Source organism: Salvia hispanica, chromosome 3 (assembly GCF_023119035.1).
Source record: "Salvia hispanica cultivar TCC Black 2014 chromosome 3, UniMelb_Shisp_WGS_1.0, whole genome shotgun sequence".
In the NCBI taxonomy this organism is placed as follows: domain Eukaryota; kingdom Viridiplantae; phylum Streptophyta; class Magnoliopsida; order Lamiales; family Lamiaceae; genus Salvia; species Salvia hispanica.
Window position 1 is genome coordinate 42,348,824 of NC_062967.1, and position 13,964 is coordinate 42,362,787.

Consider the following 13,964-nt stretch of genomic DNA (forward strand, 5'->3'; position numbering starts at 1 on the left):
AAATTGTGTTTGAAATCATTTTCTAAAATCTCTCTAAAACTCTAGCTGCAAAGTCTTCAAATCTTCAAATCCTCAACATTCAAATCTTCAAATCTTCAAATCTTCAACATTCATATCTTCAAATCTTCAAATCTTCAACATTCAAATCTTCGAATCTTCAAATCTTCAACATTCAAATCTTCAAATCTCTTCAAAATTCAAATCTTCAAATCTTCAACATTCTCTTCAACATTCAATAAAATAACACTTATTAAAATGTCAACAACTAAAAAATAACACTCACAATTCACATATCAATACCAGCAACAATTAGTATTAAAATGTCAACAACTAACAAATAACACTCATAATTCACATATCAATACCGAGAATATCGAATGTCAACAACTCGTATGAAAATGTCAACAACTAACAAATAACACTTACTATTCACATATCAATCCGAGAATATCGAATGTCAACAACTCGTATTAAAATGTCAACAACTAACAACAAACGTTACTTATGTCAACTAGGGGGTATAATTGTCATTTTCGCACGATATCAACTCTGAGAACATTATGTCAACTACGATGTCAACAACAAGCGTTATTTATGTCAACTACGATGTCAACAACAAACTTTATTTATGTCAATTATTATGTCAACAATAACATTTTACAAATAATTAATGTAAAAAACAAATATTTTCATGTCAACGACGTATATTATTTATGTCAACAACAACGTTTTACATATAATTCATGTCAACAACAATGTTTTGCATATATGTGGTTGACATTATATGTGTGCTGTATATTTTCATGTCAACGACGTATATTATTTATGTCAACAACAACGTTTTACATATAATTCATGTCAACAACAATGTTTTACATATATGTGGTTGACATTATATGTGTCCTGTTGACATGAATTAGTCAATTAATTGCAGGTGATTTTTGATTATGATATAATTAAAAAAATTGCAGCTGATTTTCGATTTCCCCCCAATTTGAAACCCTAACTAGTCAATTAATTAACAACATTTTCATTTTCCGATCAGAATCCGGGAAAGTGATGGGGAGTATGACCGGAATAAACATCAGAATAGTCGTCGGAGTCCAAACAATCGGCGAAACACAGAAGATCTGGAGAAGCTTCCAAGCTCTCGGCGCCATAGCCTTCGCCTACTCCTACTCATTAATCCTAATCGAGATTCAGGTACTTGAATTTCAGCATTTCACCTTCTCCGATCCACGATTCAGTCATCAATTACTAAAAAATCATTGTTTAATTTGAATCAGGACATGATAAAATCGCCACCGTCGGAGTACAAGATTAACTTCTCTCTTCATCGGAATCGCAGCTACGGAGGCCTCTCTCTTCAGATCTCGGTTCGTCGCAGCAGAAGCGAGCCTCCTCTCTGGCAGAAACGAGCTAGATCTGAAGGATTTCTCCAACAAAACGTGATTCAACGGCTTCGCCACGGCACCGACGGAGCTTGATGCCGCTGCGGTTGCGTTGAAACACTTCTGACAGAGATTATTAGCGTCGGAGGAGTTTCCAGCCACGCCGTACGACCTTGAACTCCGTCTCCTCCTTCTCCGTCCTCTGCGCCATTTTTAACTCAAAAATTTAAAATCTGAAAAACAAAGAACAAATGAATCCAGACAGAATCGTTGGCGGATTGATCTCTAGAGAGAGATACAGGGGCGTGTGGAGACCGGAGAGATAGAGGTGGAGAGAGTTGCGGGCTGGCTTTGGGAAGGGAGAAGAGAGTTGTTAGATAAAAAAATTTACCACCATGTCCTTTCATAATAAATTAATCTAAAAATATTTTTTGTGTGTCAAAATCTGGACCACTCATTTAATAAAAATGAGTGGCTGATATTGCATCTCATTTCTCAATTACTCTAAAAAATCTCAATTGATCATGGACCTAACTTTAATTGTATATACATGAAAGAAGATGAATTTGAGCTTGTAAATGATCATTATTTGAAATAATTATGACGAGATCAAAATTAAAGGGGAAATTAAGGTCATATGATACAGGAAGTGTAAGTGAAATTAAATTATACTCCCTCCGTCCCATGTTACTTGCACTTTTACTTTTCGGCACGTCACAAACTCCTTACATTATTTATAGTTTAAGTTAGAATTAATGCATTTAATTAATATGTTAGTTTAAGTTAAGAGGTCATTTATTAAGTGACGTCTCATTACACTTAAAATTCTAATTTAATTACACAAAAAAATTAATCTCAAATTTACGGCCTAAAATGAAAAGTGCGAGTAGTGTGGGACGGAGGGAGTAATAAATATTGCTTTGGAAATACGAAGACAATATAAATCGGTGATAATTTATAAAAAATATTCAAATACTTTTACTACACGTAGACATGATCTTTTATTTGATATTGTTGATAGATAGAGAAATTGTCAATTATTATTAGAGCAAAACTGGTTATGAATATTGGTGGCTCTCTCCTCTCATCAATGAGTTCAACTTCACCGCCGCAAAGATGCATTTCCGTAGCGTCTTTGGCCATTTGATCAATACAATTAGGCTCTGTTTAGTACACAAAATTGGAGGTGTATAATTGAAATTGAAGCCTTCAATTTTAAATCAAGTGTTTGGTATTAGAAAATTTCTTGGATTTGGAATTGGAATAATACAGTTAGGCTTTGTTTAGTACACAAAATTGGAGGTGTATAATTGAAATTGAAGCCTTCAATTTCAAATCAAGTGTTTGGTATTAGAAAAATTCTTGGATTTGGAATTGGAATAATACAGTTAGGCTTTGTTTAGTACACAAAATTGGAGGTGTATAATTGAAATTGAAGCCTTCAATTTCAAATCAAGTGTTTGGTATTAGAAAAATTCTTGGATTTGGAATTCCAAATCCTTCAATTCCACAATTGGAATTCCATATCAAAAGTAGTGGAATTCCAAATATTCACACACACACACGTCACACATAGGGGTGTTGAAACAGGTATTGCGAGTACCTGCACCCGACGAGCCGAGTATCCGCACTCGATTTCGGCTGAAATTATTGTCCCGATACTCGAGTCGGGTATCCCGCTTCCGACACGGCGGGTACCCAACCCGACCCGACCCAAATTTTTTTGTTTTGTTTTGAAAATCTTTTTGTTATTATTATTATTATTATTTGCGCTATTCTCAATTTGTTGATTAATAATGTTAGTATTTTGATGCAATTGTAATTATAACCATAAAAAAGTCTACAAATTCATTAGACATTGAACCTCCGCAGTTTATAACTAATGTATATGCCACTAAGTAATGTATATGCCACTGTATTTATAATGCATATGTTTGTGTAGTATATGCTAATGTATAAATTAATAGAATACATATGCTACTGCATATATAATATTGGTATTTGTACACTGAAAAACACGCTTTACTCATAATACAGGAAAAAAGACAAACATTATATATTGAAATCTGAGTTATTGGCCGAGATAATTTTAAAATTATATTAATATTAAAAATTATAAAATACTCCCTCTGTCCCACAAAAGATATCACACTTTCCTTTTTAGTTTGTCCCACAAAAGATGTCATATTTTCTTTTTTGGAAAAAGTTCTTTCTCACATGAATATAAAAATTATATTTTCTCTCTTCATTTAACACACAAAACAAAACCTCTTAAAATCTCGTGTCGTCCCACAAGTGTGACATCTTTTGTGGGACGAAGGGAGTACTAAACTAAAATCGGGTAATTTTCGGGATAATCGGGTATCTTGTACCATGATACCCGCAAAACTAAAAATATGATTACCTGATCCCGATCCGTTATCCATTTCCGTCGGATAGTGAGTACCCAATACTCGACGGGTACTGGGTCGGGTGTGCGGGTACCCAATGCCGGCTACCCGTAAGAAAGAAGAGTAAAGACAAGACAAGAAGTTTGGTGAAGGAAATAATAAAAAATAGTGAAACCCTATCTGAAGTGGAAAAGGAAGCACATTAATCACATGCATCAATTGTTGTGATCACAATATATTTTCAACTGGAAAAGGAAGAGAGTAATAGGCACCAAACACAAACAGAGAATCTTAAGATATTTCCAGTGCATCTAATATGATGATTAAATTTTGATTTTTAAATGATCATTATTTATGGGTAATAAATTATTTTATTATCAAACCAACTTAATTACATTCAACACAAAGCCTGGCTGCTGGAAAGAGACGCATTTGGGTAATTTTTCTCTCTCCGATAGCGTAGAAAAGTGAAAACTGAGTGAGATTAGAGGTATTGGTATAAGATGTAATAAGACTACAGACTCCATCCCCATCTTCAAATTAAATTAGCATTCACAAACAAGGGATGAAGCCATTCTGTCTGACAGGATTTAACTATTACTGAGCTTTTACTTGTAAGGTCCGTTTCAGTACAATGGAGAAGCATTTATTCTATGCAACAACCAAGCCACCACCATCAATCTACATACTTATGGGGCAGTGGGGCTTGTATATACAGATTGAATCAATTTAGAATAATAAATGGAAAAATTTGTTGAAATCCATATTTATTGTGAATGGATAAAGGAGTAATACTCCTTATTTATGCAGTATTAACAAGAATATTAGCCAGTTGTCAGCTGGAAACTAAATAAATTGAATCAATGTCAAATATTTAATTAGACTAGATATTCATAATAATTCGAATGATGATCGGAAGTAATTTAACATCAAAATTAGCAGAGAACTTATGAATTCAATCAAAGAAAATGTGAATGCTATCATATTACAATTATTTTAATTATAAATGCTATTTGAATATCAGTTTTACCTCATTTGACCGCTATTAAAAATCATACTATTATTTTAATTTTATTAATAACTCAGCTATGGAGACGCGTTTGCAAGCCACTAAATATGATTTAATTGCATTGAAAGGCATGCAATACTAATGGAGTATAAATAAAATTAGTACATGAATTATTGTGATGGATAGATAATATGGATAGTCATTCCACCATCGAGCTAGCTGTAAATATATCACAAAAAAAGAAAACACATTTACTAAAAGTTTGCTTACTTAATTGGGCATAGAAATAGAGGGATAACCAAAAGTAGTAAGTAAAGTATTAATGATTTTTATAAGTTAGGAACCGGTCATGTCAATGAAACTAGTACATGAATAATTATTGTGATCTCATTTTTGTGACATATAATGAACTTTAATTAAAATTGTACACTATTTCATTTTTCTGACATATCATTTTTTTTATGTACCCCTGAAAAAATATGTGTCTGTCTTAGCTGAATGTTTAGTTTGAAATAGAAAAAAGAACACACATTTACTATAAGTTTATTTACATAATAGGGCTTAGAAATGGAGGGATAACCGAAAATAGTAAAGTATTAATGATTTTTATAAATATTTAGTATTATATATGTATGTTTTTGTGATTGGCACCACCAAATGGTGGGTGGGTGTCGAACTTTAATTAAAATTATATCATACACAATTTATCATCTATACAAATGCTAAATAACTATTGTTGTCTATTTTATCTCATATATATCCAATGGAGAGTAATACTAATAGACCAAACACAAACAAAGAAGAGGACATACCTACCATAGTAAAAGTTTGTTAAGATTTTAAAATGGAGCATTGGATGCCTCCCCATGATTTAATTGTTTTTCATTTTATGGGGTTTTTAACTTTATGGAGAGTACTAAAGTATGACTTGTGTATTTTAGCTCAATATTGGTAATTAGGAAGCGGCCATGTGAATGAAATTAGTACATGAATAATTATTGTAGTGAATAACAATATATTGTTTTGAAAATGCTATGTATTGAGTTATTCTTAATTCACAAATTAAATTAGTATTATATGAGGAGGTGCATGTATATAAATAGTCTCATTTAACAGACCACCTCCACCATCGAAAAATGATGAATCTTCGTATCATCCTTCTTTTCCTCCTGCTCTCATGCCTCACAATCTCCAAAGCACGATCACTCCCCCACCCGCTCGGCTTTCTGCCCGTCGCCGTCCAGGGGCTGTCGTCCTCTGGCTCCCGTGCCGTGATCCCCCCACCATTCGTCGACCTCCACCGCTCCTTTTTTTTTCCTTTTCCCCATTCAATCAAGGGTACTTGTTTACCCATTTAGCATCTACTTATGTTTTAATTTTGAGTGTGTATGTATGCTGTAGGAGGTGGAGGAGGAGGGCTGGAGGTGGAGGTGGAGGCTTGTATTTTATAATGTTTATGTATATGGACTAATTACGTATGTCACCTTTTTCCTTCTGTTTGCATCATAAATTTCATATCTAAGTTGGATTTGTAAATTAATTTACACTAAATATACAAATTTGAATACTCCTCATTAAACCTCTCTAACATTCAATAAATAATTGGTAATCATCCATAAATACTGATTATTCAACTACTATTTCGAAGTAAATAAATTCTTTCATTGCCTATATTTAATTCTATTACTAGCCCGTTCTCTATTTTTCATTTTTCCAAAATTGTGATGAATAGTGAAAATTGTTATGAATGTGACTAATTATGATAATTTTAAAGTTTAAGGACCATTTGCACACTTCACTAAAAATAAAACAACAAACTAGCACAAATTATTTATTTCAGTTATGCTGAAACGTCAAGAAATAAAAATACCATAATAGTAGCTAATATCATTAATATGATACTATCTTGGTTTTTTTTAAATATTAAAATTAGTGAATAATTAAAATCATACTTACTAAAATTTAATAGATTACCTGATCCAGCAAACATTTTTCCCGTGAAATTTAGCAAAAATGCATATTAGGATATTAAAAAAAAAAACCGAAAAATGAAAAATAAAAAAATGCATAAGATATAATAAAACCAAAAAAATAAAGATGTGTGCGTTAGAGTCATATTGTGAAATCCGTATTAGAATACTTAAAAGAATTGAATAAACAAAAAGTAAGTAATTAGTATATAAAAGTTTAAGGACGTCGTTGATCGGCATTGGGCTTGAGTGTTTGCAGTGGTAGAGGAGTTCATTACCGCTGCAATTAGTAATGGATACATTAAAACGTGTCTAATGGAAGAAAATAAAATGTGAGCGAGTAAACATTAATGGATACACTAGTGATGTATCCGGGTACCCAAAGTAATTTTCGTAAATTTGCAAATTTGGGTATGTTTGTATGAATATTATCACATTACTCGAACACCTATCTTTTATGCATGATTTAATCTTTCCTTATCCAAGAATATTGAATCTAGGTATAATTCTATCTAATAACCAAACATGACCTATGAATGATGGATGTTATAACTTATGAATTTTTTATTTCTAAAATGTTTTAGTAATTTTTTTCTATTAAATTCGAACTAATTCAATTTTGTATCAAATTCGAGCTAAAGTTTGTATTTCTAAAAGTTTGTAGTCAATTTTCTTTAAAAAATCAAAGTTATGAGATTTTAAAATTTGAAGTAAAATCCTCACGCATATATAGGATTTGAATTTGTTTTCCTATGCGAGTAATCAAACTGCTAGTTAGAAGTTTTAGATATGCTAAATCCTCACGCCTCGAAATATTTTGAAGACGAAGATGAAGAAGAAACGACAACCTGTTTCTCCCAGTTCATGCAAGCCATGATCAAACATCTTGTTATAAGTTTTAGATATGCCAAAAACTCAACGGAATAACTGCAACTTAAGTGGATGCAATAAATATGAATCTTATTGTAAATGATAAATTTTACTACATATTAAAAGGGCTTGTACGACTCAAATATAAAAAATAATTCTACATTCTCGATCGCCCTAACACCAGTTAAGTGTAGAAAAATCATACATTTGGATAAACAGGAATCATTGCAATACCACACATGCCTTCTTTAGCATGTACTTTTCTCTTCAGTTTTATATATCCATTCTCTCCCCATCCTGTTCCCCACGAATTCTTGACCAACCAAAACTTCACCCCATCTTCTTTGCCATAACCAACTATTACAACCCCATGATTTAATCTTGTTCCACACTTCCCTGTCAAAACTCCAGACTTATAAAATCGCAAAGTACTTGCGTCAATGTAAACCGCGATAGGTTGGTTAGCTACTGTCTTTAACAATGCTTTCTCATTATTTGGAGGAACAGCACTAAAGCCAGTGATGTTTATGGAAAGAGATGATGGTTTGTTATTGGAACATTTTCCTTGAATTGCAGTGTAAGGATAATCGATATCAGATGCAAGACCACCATTTTTCCTAACGAATTCGAAAGCATGATCTATTGTTCCGCCATCGCAGCCATCATGCTCGTAGTTGCAATCCAAAATATGTTGCTCTGATAATTGAGTTAGCTTGCCCGATCGGATTGCTACTATGCTTTCAATGGCAGCAACAGCAGAGAATGCCCAACAACAACCTGTATTTTAAGATCATAATAAAAAATGTGCAAATTCATCTTAAAGATATGAGCCATACATAAGAAAAGAATGGAAAAAACTTGAATGTTATCATGCCAATTATAGAGAAATGAAGGAAAAGACCTCGCATACGAAAACAAATTCAACGTAACTGGAGAAAATTATCTACACTACAAACATTTGAAAATATAGTAACCTTAGTGGAAAATAATTGTTTTCAACACCGATTGATCAAAGAGGAAGAATTTATTTTGTCAAACAGAAACACATGACACGCATATATAGGATGTGGTTCAAATAACAATAAGATAATTATGAGAACTTTGCAGATTAATTTTGCTAAGAGTAAATTTAGTGCAGTAAATAGCTTGTAACTGCATTATAGAGTTCTCATAATTATCCCAAATTTATATTAAAATATATTGCATTATAGACAATAGATTGTCGAGTTAGAGAGCTAACCACATTCTCCTTGATTCACTACTTGATTCTCTATAGCTGTGACGACATTGTAATTTCTCCAGTCAAGACGATGTGGCACGTGTTTCATACCTTTGTATTCAAAAGATGATTGATTTGATGTTGCCTTAAATGATGGCACAGAACTTCTTGCATACTTTGCCAAGAACTCTTCATTCGTTAGATCTGCAAATTTATTTATCCCAAGCTGGTACGTGTGTTCACCTTTTTTATTATGCCTCTCAATGTGCATCACATTATCTTTAAATATCTTATACCTTGTTTCCTTTACTCTCTCGTTCTCATATGAGAATCCATGTTCAGCCATCCATTTCTCATGTTTTATAGACATGCTTTCCTCACTATAAGACAATGATGATGCTACGTGATAACATGATGTGCCCAAAATAAACAAAATAGCTGCATAATAACAATTTTTACTGAAAGACATTACGAGATATTGACTCGTGTGATGTTTTGTGAAAGGTTCGTATTGCATATATATAGAGCTATACAATGTAGATTCTGTAATTATATGAAATTTATTTAGAACATTAATTGAGTAGATTTACCATGAGATGTTACATGTATCACATTTAAATCTGATTGATACTATATTAAATTTCATAATATCTTCAATTCATTAATTACTAACATTGCCTATTTATAATGAGTATGCATGGACCATTTATTAATTAACTTGCATTTACTATATGATGTATAATATGAATGTTAAGTATATGTGTGACGATCATTCAAGTGTAATTTTCTAAATAAAATTGTAAATATATTAATAAGAGAAATAGTTGACTCGTCCTCATTTATTTGATTTAATAAATATCACCCCTTGTATCTAATCACCAAGTCACTGTGATTCCAATGTCTTTTTTGTACACTATTTTCCTTAAAAAAAGTACTATAAACGTGAAATACCTAATTACATGCTAATATTTGATATCCTAAAACATTTATTGGGTGCATAATCACTATAAAATCATATCACTTAATGCAAAGATGTGATGTTGTCATTTGTGGAAGGAAAATGATATTTTTATATTATATATTGCCATATCGAGGTTTAAATAGTAATTTCAAATTACATTTCTTTATTGATTAAATTATACTACAAAGGTATTTTTACATTCATGCAACCTTTTTGTCCTATTTAGCCGATTAAGCCAACGGCGGCCCAACTTATGTGCCCAATTAAAATAGGGTTTAACCTTATTGCCCCAACTCATTCTTGTATCATTAATTCATTATATACTACTTTTGCTTTTACTAATTTTCGAATGTTAGAATATGATATGCATCCCAACATATATATTAATATATACTCCCTCCGTCCCATAAAAGATGTCAGACTTTCCTTTTTAGGTTGTCCCACAAAAGATGTCACATTTCTCTTTTTTGAAAAAAGTTCTCTCTCAAATAAATATAAAAATTATATTTTCTCTCTCCATTTAATTCACAAAACAAAACCTAAACCTCCTATAATCTCGTGCCGTCACACAAATGTGACATTTTTTGTGGGACGGAGGGAGTATTAATAATTGTTTAATGTAATTTTTGTTGCATAATAATAGATAAGTAATTCTCCCATCCTTCCTGTGTAAGCAAAGCAGACAATGGAAGTAGATTGCTGCTGACAAACCAAACTCCGTGTATAGAAGAAAGCATCTAAGTTGTTTGGATTGTGCTAGTAGTTGGGAATTGTTGTTGAAAACAATATTAAATGGCGATCAAGAGCAGAAATTCCCAAAGCAGTTGGAGAAAAAGGGAAGAGAGATGTTGAGAAAGACGTGGTGCGGTCTGCCATGAGCTATAAAAGATGTGGGAAGGAAGTTAGCCGAAAAGAGAGAGTGTGGGAGTGAATGGGAAGACATTGTTGAATTCTGGGAGTGCATGTCCAACCATGACATGGTAGCACCAAACATTTCGAAAGCCCTCATCTTATGGATGATACAGAAGCTGGAGAGATCACCGGATTCCGGTAGCGTGCAAATACAAGAGCTAATTACTGAGCTGTGCATTATTTGGGAGAGATTAAATCTGGATATAGGAGCAGCCTGTATTATTTCACATGTGACATTGTTAATATGGTACGCGAAGCCCTGTCCCTGTGCGCCAAGGGTGATAACGTCTCTTTCCTCACTAGATTGAGACTGCGAATGTTCAAATTGGGAGATGATGATGCGGAGAAGCAGAGATCACAAGGCCGTGATGCTGCTGCTGATGATGATGAGCATGTGGTAGGATTAGAGAAAGACGTGGAATTGTTGCTTCGTAGAGTGGTCTTCAAATGGTTAAAGAGTTCATTATTGAAGTGAATGACTTTCCCATAAAAAGATTTTGTGTCAACCCTCTACTACACAAGCTATCCACCAAAAAAGCAGTGGAGGAATTAGGGTTTCAGATTGCAAGGAACAATGTAACCAGCCGATTGTCTCAGAGTCCGCTCCATCGTGCTATCTATTGCAGCAAGGACAGGCTCGTTTACTCCAACAACCATGATAGACTTCTTGTTTCTCTCTTCTTCCGTGGAGGTGGTCACTTGGATGCCATCCGTCTTATTGGCAGAATTTTCAGCTACTTAAGATACTCGACTTGGAAGATTTTGGGATCAAGATATTACCAGAGAGTATCGGCACGTTAGTGGAACTAAGATACTTGGGATAGAGAAACAATTACATACAAGAGTTGCCACGATTGTTGGGGTGCTTGAAAAAGCTTGAGGATCTTGATATAGCTCTAAATTGTACGGTGGAGGTGCCGGATATTATATGGGAAATGAGTAGCCTACGTCGCCTCTACATGACTAATATCATTTTCCGAGAGCCTTTGTTTTTATTTGTTTTGGGTCTTGAGAGCTTAACCTACGTCTCAGCTGAGAATTGGACATGTGCTGACTGGTGGCCGTTGACGACTAAACTCCGGAAACTCGGGATTGAGATTGAGGAAGAGTCATGTATAGGAGCTATCTTGGTAGCCTTGTCTAAGATGAAGGAGCTTAACTATCTATCGTTAAGAGGGTCTCGTTTCAAGAGCATGCACACCGGTGGTATTCCTTCTTGTCTCGTTACACTTAAATTGGATGGACGCCTCGCCGGTGTCAATAATGTGCCTCGTTACATTTCTTTCTTGAAGTTGGCTAATAGTTGTCTTGTTGAGGATCCCATGCCACAACTAGGAATGTTGCCCAAGCTAGAATACCTCAAATTGCGGAATGCATACACTGGTCGAGAAATGGCGGTCATGCCCTACGGCTTTCCCCAGCTGAAAGTCTTGCACATCGAAGAGTCGTGGAATCTCAGAGATGTTAAAATTGGAAAAGGTGCAATGCCGAGGCTTGAGAAATTACAAATAAAAAAATGTCCGTATCTGGAGAACCTCCCTCGAGAGATTAGGTGGATGGATAATCTGGAGGAGTTAAAGATGGTGACCACTAGAAAGACTGCAGTGAAGATCATGGAATCGGGCTTAATCTCCAAAATAAAAGTGGTGGAGATGTTAGAGCTGCATTTGGCCAGAGAATTCACCTCTATCTCTATGAATGCTTAGGTAGAGCCGTAGAGGTATGCTTGTCTATCTGATCATTCCAATATTATGATTTGAAGGATAACATATCCATACGTATTCATAGGTATTAAAGATAATTTATAATCAATCGCCATTTAATATTTTTTGTTTTTTTTGGGGGGGGGAGGGGTGGGGGTCCTCACCTTTGCGGAATTCGATTAATCTTGTTTGTTTGAACGGGTTTTCGGGTTATGGCCGGAAATCTCCTACACCGGGTGGCAGGGTTTGAAACTGTGACCTCAATGTCACCACAACTTTACGCTGCCAATAGTGTTATAATCCGTTAATAACTTTGAATTCATGTAGAGTTAACTAGTTTTTTTTTCCATAAATCACAACTCCAAAATCTAAATACTTTTTTGATGTGATTGATTGTCTGTAAATACGCGGATAGAGGGTCTTATCTAGATCTTACCACACATTTAATTATTGAAACATAGAGAGTCGTCTATTGAAAAGACCTAGCGAAATAAAGAAATTGAAAAAGAGATAAAAACTAGAGTATATATTGAAAACAGTTAGTAAATTGTAAGATTATGAATAAGTGTATTATTGACTAAAAACTTAATTCTATTTCTCCGAACTTATTATTGTGCATTGAGTTTTTCACACAAAGTTCAGAAATTGATTTGGTTGTTACTTGAAAATCTTAATGCTTGAATGCAAGCAACATACAGTCGTACATAAGGGTATCGAAACGGGTACCCGTGGGTACCCAAACCCGATTTTGCGGGTACCCGTACCCGAAAACTTCAATATTTTACTATTCAATCCCGACCCATATAGTTAAACGGGTAACCCCATACCCTCATCGGGTATCCCAAACCCGCAGTTGCGGGTACCCAAACCCGCATACATAATTTGAGTTGTGTATTATATTATTCAATGATATTGTGATTTTAGTTTTCACTTACCATCCATATCTAATACAATAATTTCATGTACAAGTCCAAAATTCTTGAATGAATTTTGGTATTGTTGCTAGTTGCTACACTATGATTTTAGATTTTTATTTTTTTTACTTTGTTGTATTTGCATAATTTCCAACTATTTATGCACAAATATGATGAATTATCATCTCTTAAGTATAATATAACTACGTATGAAATATAATGCAAAATCCAAATTTCAAATAAGCAAATACTATGATTAAAACATCAAGCATGTCTAAAATTAAATCACCATTCAAAAATTTAATATAAAACCAAAAAAACTTTTTCGTCAAAAATTTAAATATAAATAACTTCAACTAAAAGTCTAAATATTTTTAATCTCTAATCTAAAGACACTAAACTAATAAAAGTTTCACTTTCACCGATCTTGCAATCCTTCATTTGGTAGCGGATAAATAATTTGAAATAAAAAGTATCGTGGTGAAATATATAGAGATTTGAAACTAATTAACTAAAATAAAATATTTGAAAATCTTAACGCTAAAAATAACGGGTATTATCGGGTTTAACGGGTATACCCGCCCGGGTAGCGGGTTTAACGTTTCCCATTGTCGTCGGGTAGTGG

At 33.7% G+C, this 13,964-nt stretch overlaps 1 protein-coding gene across 1 annotated transcript; it reads right to left on the minus strand.

The window, feature by feature from the left end:
- Positions 1-7,829: 7,829 nt before the first annotated feature.
- Positions 7,830-9,219, minus strand: LOC125212464 (ervatamin-B-like). Its single transcript, XM_048112647.1, has 2 exons — positions 8,871-9,219; positions 7,830-8,407 (listed from the first exon to the last, which is right to left on the minus strand). The coding sequence occupies exons 1-2, from the start codon at positions 9,217-9,219 to the stop codon at positions 7,830-7,832; spliced, it is 927 nt and encodes a 308-aa protein (XP_047968604.1).
- Between the last annotated feature and the right edge of the window lie 4,745 nt (positions 9,220-13,964).